General features: G+C 43.2%; 1 protein-coding gene across 2 annotated transcripts in view; it reads right to left on the bottom strand.

The window, feature by feature from the left end:
• The window catches only part of dlgap1a (discs, large (Drosophila) homolog-associated protein 1a), a 188807-nt gene that overhangs the window by 163743 nt on the left and 2328 nt on the right, over positions 1-22736 (bottom strand). For both annotated transcript variants that reach the window (XM_078216067.1, XM_078216065.1), the window contains exons 2-4: positions 6205-6419; positions 349-526; positions 17-257 (exon numbers count right to left, since the gene is read on the bottom strand). In XM_078216067.1, the coding sequence (XP_078072193.1) occupies positions 17-257; positions 349-526; positions 6205-6419 (634 nt within the window). The remainder of the gene's footprint in view (positions 1-16; positions 258-348; positions 527-6204; positions 6420-22736) is intronic.

The following is a 22736-nucleotide window of genomic DNA, read 5'->3' as shown; positions in this document are numbered from 1 at the left end:
TCATCCAAGAACTTACTGGTACTGCTTTGGATGGTCCTCACGGTAGTGGTTGTTCGTGGTGGTGATACTGATCTCAGTGACAAACTTTCATCGTCCTGTGAACAGCCACGTTCGATAGCCCTCACATAGCTGTGGCTTCGCATCCGGAAACATCCTGGCATGGGCAAATCCAGCGCTTCGACCGCTTGGGACTCCAGTTCACTAAAGACTGACTGGCAAACAGATTCGAATTGTCCATTAACTTCCACTTCACTCACCTACAGACAGACATTACACCAAGTACCATTTAGTCCAGAGTAAGTCAGGTGACTTAAAACATAGATCTGGAATTTATCACCGATCACCTACCTGACTGATGGTGCTCATGGCTCGCATGTAACTCTCATTGCGGGAGCGGAATTTAGGTGAGGCGAGAAGCACTGCAGGGTCCAAGCTGTCCAAACTTCGATTAATTGAGACCTCACTGACTGCCCGTAAGTAACTGTGGCTTCGTATTTGAAGTTTGGGGGAATGTTCACTTGATATCCTGTGGGAAAATGAGGATGTTTTACAACAAATACGCAGCTTTGCAGTGGTGGGTGGGAAAGGCAAAGGTCAGCTAAGATAATCCTGGATTCTATTTTTTCTCTGAGAGGGAGGGATATGCCTATTTTCCTTCATAATTTACGGGCCAGTAATGAATTCACAGGATCACATTGGTTTTGAAACATTTGGCTATAGGGACTGTAGTAGTGATCCAAAAATACCAATAGATCATGAATAATCCTTCAGTTTTCCTCAAGTCATTAGAATGATTTAAGTGCTATGAATGTGGAAAACCCTGTTACTTCAGCTGTAGAGTGTACATCATTTGTGGAGAATGGAACTACAAAGTGCTACCTGGCCCTGGGTGCACTTATATTCATCTCTGAGCCCAAGTCCAGGTCTAGTTACAGCTCTAAATCCAGGCACAATTTTACTTCATTCCGTGAGCTCAAGCCTAATAATCTGGTCCCAACAACCCACCTCCCTGATTATCAAAATATCGAGGTAGTCCCCCATCTCATTAGAAACCCCTTTCTTCTAGGAGAAACCTTTGTGCTTCAAGCAAAATTATAATCCCCAGCTTCAGAATGGCCATCTCTGTGAAGCAGTGAACCAGTCAGCTCCCAGGTCATTACATCTAAAAGCAGGTATTAGGAATTTGAAATGAATACCAGCCACACCCGTTGCGCCAGCATAGATAAATCACATTGCACAGAATTCATTAAGAACTTCCACCGATATGGTACACTCCACTGGTTTTTCAAGTCTCCATCTTGACTAAGGATACTATCTCAGACAAGATGCTGGTTTTATTGCTGAGGAGCCTTCTTTCTGGTTGTATCACAGCTTGCTGCCTTCATAGCAGAGCTCCAGCTCTGTCCAAAACCGAAAGAAACTACAAAGGATCATGAACGAAGCCCAGTCCATCATGCAAACCAGCCTTCCATCCATTGACTTTGTCTACTTCAGAAAAGCAGCTACTATATTCAAGGACCCCATGCACTCTGGACATACCCTCTTCCATCTTTTTCCGTTGGGCAAAAGATACAAAAGTCTGAGGTCATGTACCAACCAACTCAAGACCAGTTTCTTCTTCTGAAAAATGTGCTGGTTAGGTGCATTGACCCGAACAGGTGCCGGACTGTGGCAACTAGGGGAATTTCACAGTGACTTCATTGTTAATGTAAGTCTTACTTGTGACTAATAAATAAACTTCGCTTTACTTTTTGTCCCCTGCTGCCATCAGACTTTTGAATGAACCTACCTTATATTGAGTTGATCTTTCTCTATAGCCTAGTTATGACTGTACCACTACATTTTGCAATCTCTCCTTTCCTTCTCTATGAATGGTGTGCTTTATCTGTATAGCGCGCGAGAAACAATACTTTTCAGTGTATGCTAATACATGTGACAATAATAAATCAAATCGAATCAAATCAATTTCACTTCACAAAGCTAGAACAAGTTTATTGGAGCTGTTATATTTTTCTTTAAACATTCAATGTCAACTTCTTTATCACTGTTTCACTCCACAAATTCTCTCGTTAATGAACAAAAGGATAACTGGTCTGATCTTATCTTCAAAAAGTTACCAAAGCTGTGCAATTTGTAGACAAAGTAAAATAAGTTTTCCTCGATGCGATTTTCCTATATAACCCTGTGTAAGTGCAGGCAGTTCTGTTCAATATCTACCAATTAGTAAACCAGAAAGCAGCTATCCCTGTTAATGGTGCCATATGTGACAAAAACTGCCTTGTTTATTCCCATCACATTGGGAAAGCTGGGGGTGGTTAGATGACTCATTGGTTGTGGGATGAAGAAGATTGGCAAGAACATAAAAGGTGTAGGAGGCATGGACTGTCTTACTGTAGTTAGCAGTGAGACTGCGAAACCAAAGAAATTCTCATGTGTCCACATAAATGTATGAATTTAAAGTTCCTGTTTATTTTTTTGACTGTCAGTCACAACAGAACCAATATGGCTGACAGTTGCTATTGGCAATTCCGACCTTTTACAAATCCCCAATTTCCTTCACATCTTCCACTGAGGCCAGAAGTTCTGGAATTCTCTACCTGAACCTCTCTACCTCTCAACATCTGTGTCCTCCTTTACATTCTCTTTAAAACACATCTCTTTGACTATGATTTTGATCTATTTGGTGAGACTAATATGTTATGTGACTCAGTGTCAAATTTGATCCGATAATACTCCTGGGACATTTTTTCTATATTAAAGGAATTCATAGAATCATAAAAACCCTACAGTGCAGAAAGAGGCCATTTGGCCCATCGAGTCTGCACCGACCACAATCCCACCCAGAATTACATATGTGCAAGTTGTTGTTGGACCAACATGACTGTCAGTCACTACTGGACATAAAGATACAACATGAGCATCTGTGAGCTGACTTAGGGCTAAACACCAAAGTACAAATGTCAGGAAATGCTGGATACTGAGTATTTCGAGCATTTTCTGTTTTTATTTCAGATTTACAGTATCTACAGTATTTTGCTTTTGAATGTATAAATGTCTAACATACATTAATTTTACTAAAGTATATTCATTTTTATTCTATATAGGTAGATATATTTACATGTGCTACTTCAAAGCATTGGTTTCCTCTGCCTTTAGGTCTCAACTGAGTGAGATTGATTGATGCTAACTGACTTTATAGACTGGTTTAATCATTAAATAATAAGCTCTGGACCTAGGTCTAATTCTAAAGTTAGGCCCTCTTGTTCCCTGAGCAGGGGAAATCAAAATCAAATCCTTTTTTAATTTTATGAGAGGCCACATGACACCAGGTTATAGTCCAATAGGTTTATTTGAAATCACAAGCTTTCGGAGCGCTGTTTCTTCCTGACAAAGGAGCAGCGCTCCAAAAACTTGTGATTTCAAATAAAGCTGTTGGACTATAACCTGGTGTCGTGTGACCTCTCATCTTGTCCACCCCAGTCCAATACCAGCATGGCCACCATTAACATTTATAATTTTAAGAATCTCTATAAGAGCACCCCTCTGCCTTCTAAGCTCAAGGGGATGCAAGCCATGTTCATGCAAGTTAGAGGTCTGAATTTTTTGGGCAGTGGGGGCTGGCCAAGTGGCCTAGGCTGGGCTTCCTGTCCAAGGCCCTGTCCTCCCCACCATAAAATCGCATCTGGGTTGGGGCGGGCAGAATCCCGGAGAGAATCCTGTTAATCCGATTTTACACCTGCCCCTGCCTCAAAGCCTGTCGCAGGGTGAAGGTGGGGAGTGTAAAATTCATAATTTAAGCTCCTGAACCCAGGTGTAATTTTGCTGTATCTGCATTTTTACTTTGCCAATATATTTATTCTAAAGTTTAGTGCCCAAAACTGGTTACAGTATCCCAAATTTTCTAATGGAATGTGAGCATCATTGTCAATTTGTTGCCCACCCCTGTAGTACCTGAAATGATATGCACAATAACTGAAGTGTTCCATGCACGATGACAGTGGACTGTTGTATGACAATAACTGTGGACTGTTTTGAGGCACTGACAATAGCTACTTACTGGTTTTGTTGACAATTCTAATTTCCAGAACCATTTAAAATTGCACCCTAACAAAATGGCAGGCTTTTGGTGGGTAAAAGCCGCCAATGTGATTTCCTCTCTCCCAATCCAATAAAAACACAGAATCAATTCAAGTGACGTGTGGAGAAATTTGAATGAGCAAGAAACACCCATGAGAAATGAACAGCATTTAATTTTATCTTTCCCTTGGGTGCTTCTAAGTTATTCAGCTTTGTAGCATAAAATAACCTGTGTATCTTAGAGAAGAGAGCAATGGCCCACATGGATCAGAAAGTCTCAGATTCAATCCCTGGTCAATAATCAACTGGTTTATTTGGTAGCACAAGCCACAAGCTTTCGGAGCACTGCCCCTTCATCAGGTGAGTGGGTGCTGTGTTCACAAACAGGGCATATATTGACACAAACTCAATTTACAAGATAATGGTTGGAATGCGAGTCTTTAAAGGTAATCAAGTCTTAAAAAAGTATAGACAATGTGAGTGGAGAGAGGGTTAAGCACAGGTTAAAGAGATGTGTATTGTCTCCAGCCAGGACAGTTAGTTAAAATTTGCAATGTAGTGATTGTGGTGAACCATCGTTGGTTCCCACCAGGTAGTACTGAGCCAGGGTCTGGCCAGTACTATGAGTCTGTATATATGTTGCTGTTGGGGTTAGGGTTGGGTTGTTCTACATGTTACTGTTGGGGTTAGGGTTGGGCTGTTCTACCTGTAATATAGTTATTATGGTACATCCCAGTCGGGCTCCGCCTCCTGGGAGAGGTATAAAGGTCACTGCTCTGTCTGGGACCCTTCAGTCTGGGATCGTGTATTATATATGGTAGCTCTATTGTAGTAGTCAATAAAAGCCTTTATTTCCTCGAGCATCTCTAGCCTCGTGAGTTATATCGCGCATCAGCGATGTAGTCAGATTTTTGCAAAAATCTCACTAACTGTCCTGGCTGGAGACAATACACATCTCTTTAACCTGTGCTTAATCCTCACTCCACTCACATTGTCTGTACCTTTAAGACTTGATTACCTGTAAAGACTCGCTTTCCAACCATTATCTGGTAAATTGAGTTTGTGCCTTTATATGCCCTGTTTGTGAACACAGCTGCCACTCACCTGATGAAGGGGCAGTGCTCCGAAAGCTTGTGGCTTGTGCTACCAAATAAACCTGTTGGACTTTAACCTGGTGTTGTGAGACTTCTTACTGTGCTTACCCCAGTCCAACGCCGGCATCTCCACATCAATAATCAACTAGCAGGGCAGCAAATGGAATGCAAACTTCAAGGTGTGTCTGAGTAAATCTCATACATTGTGAAAAGAAACCACTTTCAGTTACAATATTCTTTTAAAATGTTGAATTTTTGTGGAGTTATTTTTATTTGTCCAGGGATGTAGGCATTACTAGTTAGGCCAGCATTTAGTGCCCATCTCTAATTGTCCTTGAAATGGCAATGATGAGGAGCCGCCTTCTTGAACCCCTGCAGTCCTTGTGGTGGTAGATATACCCACAGTACTGTTAGGAAGGGAATTCCAGGGTTTTGACCCAGTGACAATGAAGGAACGGCGATGTTTGGCGGGATCTCAAGATCCGGCAAAACCTGGAAATCGCAAATCTCGCCAGCAAGGTCATGATTTCTGATTTTTGCCACCCCTCGCTGGCGATGTAGTCAGATTCACACCCATAATGGGTGAGAACCTGATTTCCATACATTTCAATAAATTGAAATAGAATTGAAGACCCCACTCACCAGATCTCCACCCCCCCCCCCCCCCCCCACTAGATTTTCTACCTTGCCAACGCGGCATCAAGTTGGTGAGATTTACAACAGGTTCACCCAGATGTGAACCTGTCGTGGGGATCCCTCCCGGAGACACAAAGGTCACTATAGCCCCCAGGGGAGCGGGACATGGCCAGGCTGTGCCCTTGCACCGTAACAACTCTGAAGTGGTCTGCTGTGCCACTCAGTTATATTAAACCATGGGCAACGATTCAAGAAAAAGGCCCATGAACAATTTCTCAGGGCAAGTTGAGATTGGCACAAGATGCCAGTTGTCATTGCTGCCCACCTTCTAAGAATGAATAAAAAGATACATAAAGATACCAATGTTTTTGGGTTTCAAACATGTATTGTTACTTACTTGAGTGTGCTGAGCTCTGTTAGGGATGGATGGGTGGCCTTGAGATAGCTCTCACGTCGTGCAGAAATCTTTGGAGAAGGTTTAGGGCTGGTATCTGAGTCCCCGCTGTCATCATCTCCCATTGCTTTAATGTAGCTGCCACTGCGCATTCGTCGACAAGGGATTTCATCATCTTTGCCTTGTGGAGAGTAACCACTCCATTCATCTTGTGGAACCTAATGAAGTAGAACATAGTGATGTGAGGTGCTGCTTTTCTGAGTTATCAGAAAAATATTTTGAAATGTTGAGCAGTGTAGATCATTTTGATGAAACTAATATTCATATTGAAGAAAGAATATACTTGTCGGTCTACCTGGAGCTGTATTTCAAATGTAAAAGAGCATCCTATCAATGATACTGAAAATGAGTATTCAGCATGTTTCTGACTTTTAGTTAACCTGGTAAGTATGCTAGCTATGTAGGATAACTCCAACAAATAGTTTTCTAACACCAGATATTTGTTTCCATTTCCTGTTAGAAAATGTATTTGAATATGTATTTGAATGGAATGTATTGAAAAGTAAAATTCCATGCCAGATTCTCCGTCCTTGCCCGCAGTTGGGAATCCTCGGCTGAGTGCCAAATTCTCAGTTCTCTCTGGCAGCGGCAGTGGGATACGAACGGCAGGAGAGTTCCGGCCATAATGGGTGGGATTTTCCGGCTGCCCTCACCCCAAGGCTGGAAATTCTCCGACGAATTGACATGAAAATGGCTGGACTTGCAGATAGTGAGGAACATTGTCAGAGGCTACAGAAGGATATAGATAGGCTGGAAATTTGGGCAAAGAAATGGCAGATGGAATTCAATCCAGATAAATGCGAAGTGATGCATTTTGGTAGAACTAATGTAGGGGGGAGCTATACGATAAATGGCAGAACCATAAAGGGTGTAGATACGCAGAGGGACCTGGGTGTGCAAGTCCACAGATCCTTGAAGGTGACGTCACAGGTGGAGAAGGTAGTGAAGAAGGCATATGGCATGCTTGCCTTTATAGGACGGGGCATAGAGTATAAAAGTTGGGGTCTGATGTTGCGGTTGTATAGAACGTTGGTTCGGCCGCATTTGGAATACTGCACCCAGTTCTGGTCGCCACACTACCAGAAGGACGTGGAGGCTTTAGAGAGAGTGCAGAGGAGGTTTACCAGGATGTTGCCTGGTATGGAAGGGCTTAGTTATGAGGAGAGATTGGGTAAACTGGGGTTGTTCTCACTGGAAAGACGGAGGATGAGGGGTGACCTAATAGAGGTGTATAAAATTATGAAAGGCATAGATAGGGTGAACGGTGGGAAGCTTTTTCCCAGGTCGGTGGTGATGTTCACAAGGGGTCATAGGTTCAAGGTGAAGGGGGGGAGGTTTAACACGGATATCAGAAGGACGTATTTTACACAGAGGGTGGTGGGGGCCTGGAATGCGCTGCCGGGCAAGGTGGTGGAGGCGGACACACTGGGAACGTTTAAGACTTATCTAGATAGCCACATGAACGGAGTGGGAATGGAGGGATACAAAAAAATGGTCTTGTTTGGACCAGGGAGCGGCGCGGGCTTGGAGGGCCGAAGGGCTTGTTCCTGTGCTGTATTGTTCTTTGTTCTTTGTATGGTCCACCCCTGCCTGCTACGATTCCCGTGGCGGGCAGGGCAGGAAAACTGCGCCCTATGTTTTTGGATTAGATTTCACTGTTTAGTGACCATCTGTTTTGTATTTTATAAAATACATTCAGAAGAATACTGCCTCTCTTCAACATTTTAAAATGTCATTAAGCCAATTGCATGTTTTATTTTACATGGGTTTGACCAGTACTTGCTACATAAAAAAGCATTTATATACTTAAAGGAAGGATTACTTTCCACAGTATCCCAACCACATGCCCATTCTCCAAGTATGGTCATACAAGATGATTATTGTGAGTGGGAAACAGGTCAGGACTGTTTCAGAGTCACTAACCCAGGCCTGGGGAAAATTAGGCACAGGCCCCAGTTTTCACACGAGTGGCCAATTAGTAATCTTGCCATTCAATTAATGACAGTGCCAGTGTCTTGAAGCTGGAGAGCCAATCAGAGGCCTTCTGGTCTGTAAGGAGTAGCAGGATACAGTCGAGGGTAAGAAAGAACTGAAATATGGATATTGGGCCATGCAGGCCATCCTATGGAGAGCTCCCACTCAGCTTTTCAGAGGCCACAACCTTCCAATACTGGTTGCGCTACTCGGAGTGGTGGCCACTGCTGATACTGCACTTGAGGAAGCTGTCCAATAAGTGAGTCAGTGTCTTGCTGGGTGCCAAGCTGACAAGGGATATTGGGGTCAGAGTTTGAGAGGCCATGGTGGGGAGAACTTAAAGGAGGGGGTAACACCTCGACAAGGTCCTCTAACAGGCATGGGGCCCCTTAAATAAGGATCTCCCCCACCACCCAGCAGAAGCCCACACAGGGAAACAATGGTTAAATCCTGGGGCTGGTGCATGAGACCATTAAGTGGGCAGTAATTTTCTTTATTCTTTCATGGGCTGAGGGTGTTACTGGCAAGGCCAGGAAAAGATGGGCACTCTATCCCCTGCCTCCCATCACAATTTTCTGGCAACCTAACCCCTGCCATACACCCCATCCCCATAGGAATGGTCAAATCCAGCCCAGTGAGTGTGAAATGTTTATCAATTGCTTTGCCTTGCACACATCAGGACAAATGCAAGAATGCTAAATTTCAAATGAACACGATAATTTATACTACAGGAGAAAAGGGTGTTGACTACTTGGCAAGTCGACTCTGATTGGCTGAGGCATTGCCATGGAGACAGCAATATGCATTGACAAGCTCCCGAGTATTGTAATTGAAAATAGACACACACCTGAACCCATTCCTTTTATTTGCAGAGGACCGATCCCTGTGCTATCTTAATCTAAGAAGAGGAGCACATAGATGATGAATTAGAGGTGGTCCATGACAGGTCCTTGGGGGGGGTGGAGGGTAGAGAACCCACTCCCACAACACCATAAAACTGTTTTTAACTTTAACAAGTAGGGGAGGCGATGGCTGAGTGGTATTATCGTTAGATTATTAATTCAGAAACTCAGCTATGTTCTGGGGACCTGGGTTCGAATCCTGCCATAGCAGATGGTGGAATTTGAATTCAATAAAAAATATCTGGAATTAGGAATCTACTGATGACCATGAAACCAATGTCGATTGTTGGAAAAGCCCAGCTGGTTCACTAATGTCCTTTAGGGAAGAAAATCTACCATCCTTACCTGGTCTGGCCTACATGTGACTCCAGAGCCACAGCAATGTATTTGACTCTCACCTGCCCTCCAAGGGGCAACTAGGGATGGGCAATAAATGCTGGCCAGCCAGTGATGCCCCAAGCCTCATGAATGAATTAAAAAACTGCTCTTGTTGTTTAAAATGGAAGCTCATTTGCTAAATTGCTACATAATCTTAAATGCTACAAAGGCAGATACCTGAATATGTAACAATGATTCTTCCTTGTCCCTTGTTACAATATTTCACAATGTTGGTTGAGGGAACCCGTGAGCAGATAGTTCATAGCAGGAGCAATGAACTGAATAAGCATCAGTATTCATAGTGTCACTGAAGTAGAACCTTATAAAATGGCAACTTCTGCTCAGATAAACCTCTCACTAGCAGTCCAACAGAGTTACATAGGATGACTGACAGACACTGGGTGGCAGGTTGCTTGTATTGAAAAGCAATTGAATAATTCCTTTCATAGCATGAAGAGATTCCGAGTTGACTTAACAGCACCCACCTTGCTGTTGAAATATACTGGATGACTTTTTTTTAAAGTCACATTTAAAGGGAAGGGGGAGGTATAAAATTAAACATTCACAAATAAGTATCCTGTTGTTATTTTTGGTGCCATTAACAAAACAATTTAAAATAGCCATTCATGTTTAATTAACAGTGGTCCCCTGTTACTGCCATTTCATGTGATCATCGTGATAAGTGTAATATCGGGTAATATTTCTTTAGGATTCTCCTGATCTGCTGCTGTAACTTCAATGGAAGATGGATAGAAACTCTGGAGAGACAATATTTTGATTTGAATTATTATTGTCATGTATTAGTATACACTGAAAAGTATTGTTTCTTGCATGCTATACAAAGCATACCATTCATAAAGAAAGAAAGGAGAGAGTGCAGAATGTAGTGTTGCAGTCATAGCTAGGATGTAGAGAAAGATCAACTTAGTGTGAGGTAGGTCCATTCAAAAGTCTGAGAGAAGAAACTGTTCTTGAGTTGGTTGGTACACGACCTCAGACTTTTGCATCTTTTTCCCAACGGAAAAAGGTGGAAGAGAGTATGTCCGGGGTCCTTAATTATGCTGGCTGTATTTCCGAGGCAGCGGAAAGTGTAGACAGAGTCAATGGGTGGGAGGCTGGTTTGCGTGATGGATTGGGCTACATTCACGGCCATTATTTCCACCATTTCTCTGAGGGCTTTGCCGATCTCTACTAAGTTAGAATGGAAGGTGAGCATGAGGAAATTATTGACGTGCTTACAGGGAAGGCAAGTAGTGGAATAAGATTCACTTTCTTAAATGTATATTTGTCCATGACTTAACTTTTGTATCTATTATTTTTCTCCTTTGTCTCAAATTGCAAAGACGGACCACTTTAATTTGAGCTGGCTAACATTAAATAAGGTAGTGAGTCAAGAAATTTGTACTTTTTGTAATCTTGTAATTTTTGTAATTCTTTTCTGTCCAAAGATTTCATCCATTTTCTTCATTTGTTTGGTTGGGAGAATTTTTAACAACAGGCAATAATCGGAAATCGGAATTACCTGTCACATTTTACCTTCTGAAACAGCCACAAATGTTCAGAATTACTTAAGAATACTGTAGATGAGATACTCGAAAAAACATTGATTTTGTATTGGTGCTGAAACGCACTAAAAATGATGTTGTTCAAAATATTAATTTAATTGAGAGAAATCCAATTAATTCAAGAACGTTTTTCTAAATTATTTTTTCATGTTTCACGAATGGATGGTTTCTGATTAATAGGAAGTTGCTGTGCTCCACATAATTACATCTGCAAAGTCTAAATAGTCTTGATAAATGCCATCTATGTTTACATTTTCACCGCTTTATGAAGATAGGATGAACTAATTTAAATATTTAAATTGCTCACAATATGCATTGATATATTTTTATTGATGGCAACATAGTCTTAGAGGGTGTGAAGTGACATGCTTTGTGAAATCATGATATACAAGTTTTAAGCCATGTCAGAAAGTCACAGTTTAGTTTAACTGAATATGCATATAAATAAATTCAGAGAGCGTAATTTGTATAATGACGTTTGATTATATCCAAGTGTTGTGAAAGTAGGACTTAATGGAAATTAGGCATTCAAAGAAGCATCAGCCTTTTTTTCCACAATCTTCTGACAATGGGTGCTAGCCAAATGAAATTCAAAACCTGGAGTGAATTTCCTCTGATTGCTTTGTGCAGGTGCCTTCATAAATACAGCTGAAAGATTTCCTCTATTTTAAATAAATTTGTAATGGATTCTTTTAGAATAGCATTATAATTATCGCTTCTCGGCCTTTTGGCTGGGATCGGGTGTGGTTCTGCGGATGCTGCACTTGGTTGGGGTCACTGGGTTGCATTTGGGCTTCATGTGTTTCATATGAGGCAATTTTTGGGGGCGGTGTCTCGGCCTTTTGGTTGGGGTGCGGGTGGGATCAGGCCTTGGGGGAGGAATTCTCCACCTGCTCCAATCAGCTTGGCTCATGTAGATCAGGCCCAGGACAGGGTAAATGGTCGCTTGCCCTGTCTTGTCAGCTTGGAACGGAAATGTCTCAACTTGTTGAGACTCTGAATTGGACTTAATTGAATTGGAAAAGTATTAAAAAAAAATTATAATTATGGTAGAACTAGCCAACAAGAGAAATCTTCATGTCATATTTCTGGTGTTGGTGACCAGTACCAAGTGTGTAAAGTTAGCTCAGTTGGCTGAACAGCTGGTTTGTGGTGCAGAGTGGTACCAACAGCGCAGGTTTAATTCTTGTACTAGCTGAGGTTATTCATGAAGGCCTTGCCTGAGGTATGGTGAACCTCAGGTTAAATCACCACCAGTCAGCTCTCCCTCTCAAAGGGACAATGGCAACCTTATCTTTACCAAGTGCAGGCAGCAGCAATCCATAGTAGTACAAAGAAGCTTGAAGGAGAGCTAACCCAATCATTGCGGAATTGGACATCTTTCAGGTTCCCTTTAGGGCAGGGGAACATTGTCGTGTAAAATTGGTTCTTTCTGCCTAGAAAATGGGACCAACCTGTCTCAATCACATACTTAAAGAATGAACCTGAGTTGTGAGTATTAACAGGTTAGTTTAGCATGGATAGAGGCTGGTGGCAGGAGGTGTCACAAGATTCAAGCCTGACCCTAGCTTCACAGTACCTGCTCATTTCCATTTTCCAGCACTAGTTACTGGATGGTGATCAAGTACAGGAATCCTGGCTAATTTATTTTCTAAAGGAGCATCAAAGTTGGATACAATAGGCCAGAACTTCTGAGATGTGGCAATCACAGTTGGATGGCCACTCTGCTCTTTTATGTTTACACAAATTGGGAGCAGCACCATTCATGCTTGCTCTTCTGAGCCAGGCCTGGTCAGAGATGTACAGTGTTCCAGCAGGGCAGTAACATTGGGAAAAATGGACCTGCTTTTTTCAGGCAAGGTTTTGCAGTGACAAAACAAGTTGGAGGAGTCTTTTCGCCTGCTCTCTGATGAAGCAATGCTAATATTTGCACACACTGAGTTTCCATGGGGAGGATGGTAAGTGTCATGCAGATCCTGGTCCAACTGAATGTCCAGTTTCTGCCGGAGACATATGCAGGCCAACGCTCCATCAAGGCAGTCATGGCAATACAAGAGGGTGACGGGCACCTTGACTTCCAGGTACTCTTTCCCCTCAAGGTGTCAGGACAGAGCCCTTGGACACTCAGGGAGGGGAAGCAGTAGCAGAACCCTTAGAGATTCTCCACACCCCATTTGCCTGTGAATACTCCAACCTCATCCTCTATCACTGCAGAGGGAGCAGCTGGCCCACAGGAGGACATTCAAGGGAAGCCTGGGCCCTGCAGGCCTCAGCTCACCAGAGAAAGACTGCCAAAGTTATCAAAGACAAAGGGCAAACAAGTCAGCAGGCTGTCTCCATCCCTGCTGCAGATGTCAGGACAACACCTAGAAGAAGTGGAAACCACGAAAAGTGAAGAAATTTGATCACAACTGGTTGCCCAGGTGAATACATAATTGTCACAAATTAAACATCTCAAATATATTCACTTTCACTGCATAATATTTACTGCTTTTTTCCACATCCTTCTAAAGGCTTTGGACTCCTACCCACCAAGCAGTTCTGCATGCAGACCCCACGGGTGAGTGAGAAGGGTCTATGGCAGGACTTTTCAGAGCCTAGTGCAAGCATTCTCCCACACACACTGAGTCTTCATTCATTGAATCCACCTCACTGGTCCCTAACATATCCAATACTGCAGCTGTGGTTGTCTTTCAGCATTGAGCTGAGCTGATTTATCTCTCTGTCCATGCACTGACCCAAATCCCAGGCAACACCTGTGCCCATCCAACATGAGGCTCTATTCACTTCCAATTATGTGGAGTTGCCGGCATTGGACTGGGGTAGGCACAGTAAGCAGTCTCACAACACCAGGTTAAAGTCCAACAGGTTTATTTGGTAGTACGAGCTTTCGAAGCATTGCCCCTTCATCAGGTGAGTGAAGAGTTTGATTCATAAACAGGGCATATATAAACACAAACGCAATTGCAAGATAATGGTTGGAATGCGAGTCTTAACAGGTAATCAAGTCTTTACAGGTGCAGATAATGTGAATGGAGAGAGGGTTAAGCACAGGTTAAAGAGGTATGAATTGTCTCCAGCCAGGACAGTTAGTGAGATTTTGCAAGCCCAGGCAAGTCGTGGGAGTTAAATAGATAGTGTGACATGAACCCAAGATCCCAGTTGCGCCACTTCCAATTAGTTATATATTTCATCAGCTCCCCCAAGATTTCCCCTCCCCCAGTCACCCATGTCTTATTCCCTTTTCAATTTACATTCCCATGAGAAGATGAGTTGGTGATATAAAGGCCAATTTTGATGGATAGGGTGCCACCAAGGACAACAGCAAAGTTGCATTCCACACTGTGCTGATCCAGAAGTCCTGAGAGTGAACCATTTACTAGCCTTGCGATTTGCATGAACTGAACTTTCTCCATGCAGATATGGTATGCAGCAATACGAGCTTTGACCCCTGGCATGTCACCTTGAAGAGATAGCGTTGATTCCAGTACCTCTATTGTCATTTATATGCTAGTCAGAGAGTAAAGTTAAAAGTTTATTCGTCACAAATAAGGCTGCAATGAAGTTACTGTGAAATTCCCCTAGTCACCACAGTCTGGCGCCTGTTCGGGTCAATGCACCTAATCAGCACGTCTTGCAGAATGTGGGTGGAAACCGGAGCACCCGGAGGAAACCCAGGAGAACGTGCAAACTCCACACAGACAGTGACACAAGCCGGGAATCGAACCCGGGTCCCTGGCGCTGTGAAACAGCAGTGCTAACCACTGTGCTACTGTGCCGCCTGACAACAGTTTTTAAAAATCTGAAATTGTTCATTTCCATTTGTTTTAGCGTAGAGGAATTTTATTGGTGCCGTGTTCCCTGATGTCTGCATTCACCTTTGGGGCTGAAGGTATTGAAATATTGCTGCAGAAATCTGAACACAAGGGGGAAGTCCTTTGTTCACACCACAGTCAATAAGGTGCTCAAGGCGACATCAAAAGATCAGGACTGTGTGCAGATGGTTGCAAAGTGTACAAAAATTGGTTGGAGTGTCAAATAAAGGATGGCATGGTATGTAGGTTCGAGAACATTGTTTTCTGAGCACAAAAATCAAGTTTGTCACTCTCGTGCAGTAGTGAGGAAGTACTACACTGTCAGAGATGCTGTCCTTTGGATGAGAAGTTAAAGCAAGGCTCATAACTACTCAGCTAAATGTAAAAGATCCTAGGGTCTTATATGAATAAAGAGCAGTTGAGTTAAGCTCAGTATCCTAGCCAATATTTATCCCTCAATAAAAGTCAGAAAACAGATTATCTGGTTTTCATGTTGTTATTGTGGGGAGGTTACTGTGTGCAACTTGGCTGCTCCATTTCCTACAAGAGTGACCTCCCTCTTTCCTTCCTTCCTCTGTTCCTCAGGGCCCGGGAGAGGGAGAGGGGGGGGGCGGGGCGGGGGTGCAGATAGTGCCAAACGCTAAGGCCTAGACAAGGAGTGGCCCGGGCTCTGTGCTTTAAACAGAGTTTCTTGTTGCCAGAATGAGCAGCCAGAGTCACAGTACATTTGGGGTGGAGAGTTGAATTTTACTAAAGCCAGTCTGTCAGTGTCAATTTCACTGAGTTGTTGTGCTGCTGCTTCTGACTCTGGGCAGCTTTGTGGATCTGATTTTGTTATTGAAAACCCATCAGAAACTGAAGCTGCCCAAAGGAAAACTCAGTATAAAAGCAAAATACTGCATATCTGGGAATCTGAAACAAAAACAGAAAACGTTGGAAAATCTCAGCAGGTCTGACAGCATCTGTGGAAAGAGAATAGAGCCAACGCTGAGTCTGGATGACCCTTCTTCAGAGCTGCCATTACATTAATGATGATTGGAAATTCTGGGTTGCAGACTGCAATAGTATGAAAACTAATCACCGTGCACGTTAAGTCTGAGCCAGGGTTTTGTTTTCTAGGAATCAGCTAGTCTAATGTGACTTTGTTGTTCACTCTCCACATCCTCTAACCTTCCTTTCCTAAGCAATGATCTAATTCCTTGCTAAAAATATTCATAGATCCAAAGATGTGTGGGTTAGGTTGATTGGCCAGGTTAAAAAATTGCCCCTTAGAATCCTGAGATGCGTAGGTTAGAGGGATTAGCGGGTAAATATGTGGGGGTAGGGCCTGGGTGGGATTGTGGTCGGTGCAGACTCGATGGGCCGAATGGCCTCCTTCTGCACTGTAGGGTTTCTATTCTATGATTCTATGATAGACTTTCCTTCAATAATGATTTGTGGGAGGGAAGTTCGGATCTTAATTTTCTATTTACTTGTTTTTATCATTATCTTGAATTGTGGCCGTGTTGCTGATCATTGGAAGCAATTTGTCACTATTTAGCATATTGACTAAACCTGTAATCTTTCTCACTAACAATTTCAAAAGCATTAACAATACTGGCCTGTTCTCACGGTGGCCTTGACTTTTCTCAAGCTTTCTGCAGCTGCTTTACTGCAACTTTGCTGGAAGTGCTACGGAATCCTACTTGATAAATTCAGCTGGCACATTGCCAGGAAATTCAAGATCCTGAATCTAACGACTCTGATACTTACACAATTGACATTTATCACTCTGGTTATGTTTGAGCTGTTGGTCCATATCATTGGGAACTGGGCTGACACTGCACAGACTCATTTCCCTCAGCAATTTGAAGCTGAAACTATGTTTACATCCCCTATGTCTGGGCTGGATTCAATCCCAGATCCGCAATGTTTGCGTACCTACTGTAACGTTCAATCTGCATGTTGCACCACGTTATACATTTCCATGTTGCAGTTACGTCTGGCAATACTTTCCTTTTGAAAGCTACGGCCTTTACATGAACAAAGAACCGGCATTTATACTCCATCTTTCAGTATTTTAGGACATTCAAAAGTACCCTTCAGTCAGACATACCTCTGTAGTTAATTTTATAATAAACATACTGAAGGCCCACGTACGGCAGCGAAATAATGGCCAGATCATCTGTTTCTTAGGTGATGCCAATCAGCCAGGACACCCCCTCCGTGGTCTTCTTTGAATAATATCATGATGTGGAGTTGTCAGCGTTGGACTGGGCTAGGCACAGTAAGTAGTCTCACAACACCAGGTTAAAGTCCAACAGGTTTATTTGGTAGCACGAGCTTTCGGAGTACTGTTCCTTCATCAGGTGAGTGATGAAGAGGCAATGCTCCGAAAGCTCGTGCTACCAAATAAACCTGTTGGACTTTAACCTGGTGTTGTGAGACTACTTATTGGATAATACCATCAGATCATTTGTAACCACTTGAGAGGGCAGAGTAAGGTCTCATCCAAATGAGGGCATCACTGACAGTGCAGCACTCTCTCATTACTGCACTGAAGTATGCATTCAACCCTCTGGAATGGGGTTTGAATCCATGACCTGCTGACTCAGAAGTGAGATTGCTGCTACTGAGCTGCTGCGCTGACACCTGGCTAGAATGAACCAAAATCAATACAACAGGTTCCTAATTAGATTTAAATGTATTTTCTGCAACAAGCAATTATTTGAGCTTTACTTAAAGGGTGAGTGTATCCTGAGGTAGATAAAACTCATACTCTGTGGAAAAAGTATGCATGGCCTGGGAAGTGAATCTTCATTTACTGAGCTAAGTGTTGGTGTTTCAGAAGGCATTCAATACAGTGGCACGCAACAGACTTTTGAGAAAAGTTCTCGCTCATGGAATAAAAGAGACAGTAGCAACGTGGATAAAAAATTGGCTGAATAATAGGAAGCAGAGAGTACTGGTCAATGGACATTTTTCGGTCTGGAGGAAGGTTTGTAGTAATGTTTCCGGTGGTTGGTTTTGGGATCTTTGCTTTCCCACAAATATATTAATGATCTCGGTCTTCGTGTGCAGGGGACAATTTCAAAATTTGTAGATGACACAAAGCTTGGAAGTGTTGTAAACCATGAAGAGGACAAGTGTAGAACTTCCAAAGGATGTGGACAAGTTGGTGGAGCGGGCAGATAGGTGGCAGAAGAAATTCAATGCAGTGAAGTGTGAGGTGATGCATTTTGGTAGGAATATAAAATAAGGGGTGAAATTCTTAAAGGGGTGCAAGAGCAGAGGGACCTGGGTGTATATATGCATAGAGCATTGAAGGTGGCAGGACAGGTGGAGAGCAGTTAATTAAGCATATAATATTCTGGGTTTTATTAATAAGGGCATAGAGTACACAATTAAGGAGGTTATGCAGAATTTGTACAAGACACTAAGACCTCAGCTGGAAAGGATGTGAACACATTGGAGAGAGCGCAGAAGAAATTTACAAGAATGGCAGGGATGAGAAACTTCAGTTCTAAGGATAGATTGGAGAGTTTGGGACTGTTCTCCTTGGAGAGAGAAAGCTACGGGGAGATTTGATAGAGATGTTCAAAATCATAAGGGAGCTGTACAGAGTAGATCAGACTGTTCCCGCTTGTAAAAGGATCAAGATAACATTCAAGGCTATGGGCCAAGTACTGGCAAGTGGGATTAGGTGGGCAGGTCATGGCATTTCAGGATTTGGTGCAGACCCGATGGGCCGCAGGGTGTCTTCTGCACTGTAGTATTCTGTGATTCTGAAGAACGAATGGGAACAGACTTTAAGTGATTTGCAAAAGAAGTAAATGTGATCTGAGAAAAAACGTTCTCACACAACTTATGGTTTGGGTCTAGAATGCATTGCCTGAGAGTGAGGTGGAGGCCGGTTCAATTGAGGCATTCAAGAGGGCATGAGAAGATTATTTGAATAAAAACAATGTGCAGGGTGACGGGTAGAAGGGAGGGGAATGGCACTGAGTCATGATGCCCGTTCGGAGAGCCAGTGCACATGCGATGGGCATAATGGTCTCCTTCTGTGCTGTGACAATTTTGTAATTCTGTGTTCCAGTTTTAGCTTGTGAAATTAAATTTATAAAACATTCCCCCGCAACATTGATTGGTTTTGTGCAGTTTTCACTATTGATTATGATCTATCACTGTCAAAAGTGCAGCAGTTATCAACTGCGCAAAAACAGGTAAAATAGATTAGGGGCCAGATTTTAAAATCTACTCTGTACTTTTATAACTGTTTGCCCCATTTCAACACAAGTGTGGATTCTCCAGTGCTCCAATCCCTGCTTTATCTTTTGTTCATCACCCCCCCCCACCCCGGTTACTCCCCCCCCCCCCCTCCCCCCCCCCCGCCCCGGCCGGTTACATTGGGACAAAAGTAGGCATCTACGATGAACTGGGTGCAAGAAATGATCTCTTTACCGGAATTGGGAGATCTGAACCATACCTGTACTTTGAGTCATCGAGGTTTACAGCATGGAAACAGGCCCTTTGACCCAATGGTCTCACTTAAATGAGACCAGTGAGCTGGTTTCCAGACAGTCTGCTACTGGTAATCCAGAGTGGGATCTTGTGTTGCTGAATTTCTGGCAGTGGTAGGTCCTGGGGTTGGGGGGGGGGGGGGGGGGGGCGGTGGTGTGGATGGTGAATGCTGATGAACAAAAGATAAAGCAGTGATTGGAGCACTGGAAAATCCACACTTGTGTTGAAATGGGGCAATTGTTGTCAGTGTTTGAATTCAGGAGCCAGAGTACAATGCTCATCTATCAGACCAATATCTCTCCTGGCAGAGGTATTCTTATGTAACAGCTCTAATTGTAGTCATGGTGCAGCGGGGTTCTTACATTTTAATTTTAATATTTATGACACAAATCCCACAGGTGGGTTACAGCGCTATTTGTTTGATTTCTAGAGACTGTAAAAATCTCATTATTAGTTATTGAAAATTCCATCTGTAGTCAGGCATCAGAAAGCAAAGCCCTGTGTTTGTGTCTCAGTGCTTATGCAGATGTCTGCCTTCTATTCAGCAATGGTGTCAACGGAGAAGATAGCCACAGATCTTTCGCACAAGCTTGCCTGGTGGCTCAGTGCTTCACAGTGGTTAGCACAGCTGCCTCACAGCGCCAGGGACCCGGGTTTGATTCCCAGCTTGGGTCACTGTCTGTGTGGAGTTTGCACTTTCTCCCTGTGTTGATGTGGGTTTCCTCCGGGTGCTCCGGTTTCCTCCCACAGTCCAAAGATGTGTGGGTTAGGTGGATTGAACATTGTTAATTTCCCCCCTAATGTCAGGGGGACTAGCTGGGGTAAATGCATGGGGTTGTGGGGATGTGGCCTGGTTGGGATTGTAGTCGGTGCGGACTCGATGGGCTGAATGGCCTCCTTCTGCACTGTAGGGATTCTATGATTCATGCATGGACGTGCCACAACAGACCAAAGAAAGGCAAGCAATGTGGAATATTTATAAAAAAGAGAACCGTAACTTGGGATCTCAGTGCAGAAACAATTGTAGGTACCAGAATTCTGTGCTATTTCAGTCTATCGTTGATTGGCTGGGTACAGATGTTGGAGGCGATTTTCCATCTTCGCCGCGCTTGGGGCAGATCGCGCTAATCTGGGAAAATTGCTTCAGGGCCTAAAAACAGGTTTCATGCCTGGCGTCAAATGGCTTGCAATCTTCCTGGTCCCTTATTACTGGCGCAAACTGGGTCTCGCCCAGAAAGGATGCAAAGCCAATTAGCATATTTAAAGTAGTATTTAAATATGCTTAGCCCGTTTGACACCAGATTCTCCCAGCTCCCGGGATCATCCAACCCTCAGGCGCAATAAGAACCTGGTGAGAATCACTACTCGTTTCCACTAGCGGAAACCAGGCGTGATGGCCATGCCAGGGGGGCTCAGAGATCATTGAAGCCCCCTGGGGGGTCGGGGTCCTGGTTGGGCAGTGCCTACCTGGGAGTGGGTTTGAGTGGCGGTGGGGCCTGATTGGAGGTCATGAAAGGGCAGAAGATGAAGTGGGGGCTATGAAAGGAGGGCATGTCAGGGGGCAATGAAGGTGGCCATAGCGGGGAGGGGGGAGGCATGTTGTGGGATGCCATGATGGGGGGGGCTGTGCAAGAGGGTTGCAAAGGAGGGGTCGTGAAGGAATGGGGCATAGAGAGGGGAATTTTGGGGGTCATGAAGGGGACCCATTGGGAGTTTTATGCAGATTTCCAACACAAGTTACACTATTTATTGGTGAAACCTAAATTGTGTTACATACAAACTGTGAAGATGCTCTTGAGCTTGATGCCAATGATGCATTCATTGCTACTCAAGCAGAGGTTTCCTGCAATGTATGTGGAATTTTATCTGATGCTCAAGTATGGAATCAAGGGAGAAAAATAGAAAGGGGATTCACAGTAGGGCTCATTGGATCACTGAAAAATAGACCGATATCACAACACAAAGATCATGGACATCAACTTTAAAGAGAGATCAATCTAGTTAGGAACATCATTCCTCCATCAAAGGCTGATCTAATTACTTCTTGTGGCTGTGTTTACATTGTATTTTTCTTCTCTATCCAACCAAATGAACGATGAGATCTGATTCGCAAAGGGTCTATTTTCAAGTAACCCATCGAGCCTGAACCACTTTTCTGCTCTATACCTTTGCCATTTGGAGATGTGTTGAGATATATTGTCGGAGAAAGAATCACAGCCTCTCACTCCTGAAGTTACTATGTTGGAACAGTGCAATGATCTCTTTACTAAATCCACACATTTACCAGCTCAGGCATTTAACCTCACTCACCTGATAAAGGAGCAGCGCTCCGAAACCTCTGATTCCATATAAACCTGTTGGACCTTAACCTGGTGTTGTGAGACTTCTTACTGTGCCCACCCCAGTAAAACGCCAGCATCTCCTCATCATTTTAATTTATGTCCTAGGCTGGTGTTAAACATTGAGATTTTTTTTGAAACACACTTTTACTTTTGAACTAAAGACAGAAGCACGGGAAACAACCTCTTTGTAGTTGCAAACAGTGAGATGCCTTCAGACTTGTTGAGGTTTTTGTACACTGATCTGCCATTTACCCATTGTGGAGATCTCCGACATTAAGCCGTGGGGTATAATTGGCTTTTTATACTTATTCATTAAGAATATGGGAATACATTTCATATAACACTGTAATTTTCAGATGAGATTTAATTTTCAGAAGACTTGCAAACAAGGTTTACAAGTCTCCTTAATGAAATTAATGGAAATTATGAGCTGGTTTGAGAATTAATTTGACATTTAGAAGCAGAGGCAATGAGAAATGGGAAGAAAACATTGTCTGGAGGCAGTGACTAGTCAAGCATTGCAGAGCAATGTTGCAGGCACCCAGTTATAACTCCCCTGCCGTGCATGCTCTTCATAACTTAATTAGAGAAGAGTGCTTATAATATTGCAAAAGCTATTGATGAGGTAAGATATGTCGCAAGTCACAAACAATAAGGAGACCTGCAAAATCAGAAAGAATTAGCAATTAAGAAGACGGGCCTAAGAAGACGACATTTTCCCACCGCAAAACGGGTGTAAAGCAGCTGTTAAATTCCATCCTATGAGTCATTATGAAATCATCATAAGCAAATTAAGCACCTAAAATATTAGTGTCAAGAAATTAGGATTTTTTAAAAGCTAATTCAAGGGATGTGAGCTTCACTGGCCAAGCTAGCATTTATTGGCCATCCCTAATGGATACAAGTGAGGAATGCATTTTGGAAATTTTTGAAAGCTCACGGGGCACAATGGTGGTATCTGTGATCCTTTGAAAAGATCAGAAGCATGATCCTGTGAAC

Source organism: Mustelus asterias, chromosome 7, assembly GCF_964213995.1.
Source record: "Mustelus asterias chromosome 7, sMusAst1.hap1.1, whole genome shotgun sequence".
NCBI lineage: Eukaryota > Metazoa > Chordata > Chondrichthyes > Carcharhiniformes > Triakidae > Mustelus > Mustelus asterias.
This window is presented reverse-complemented; position numbering and strand designations above follow the sequence as displayed.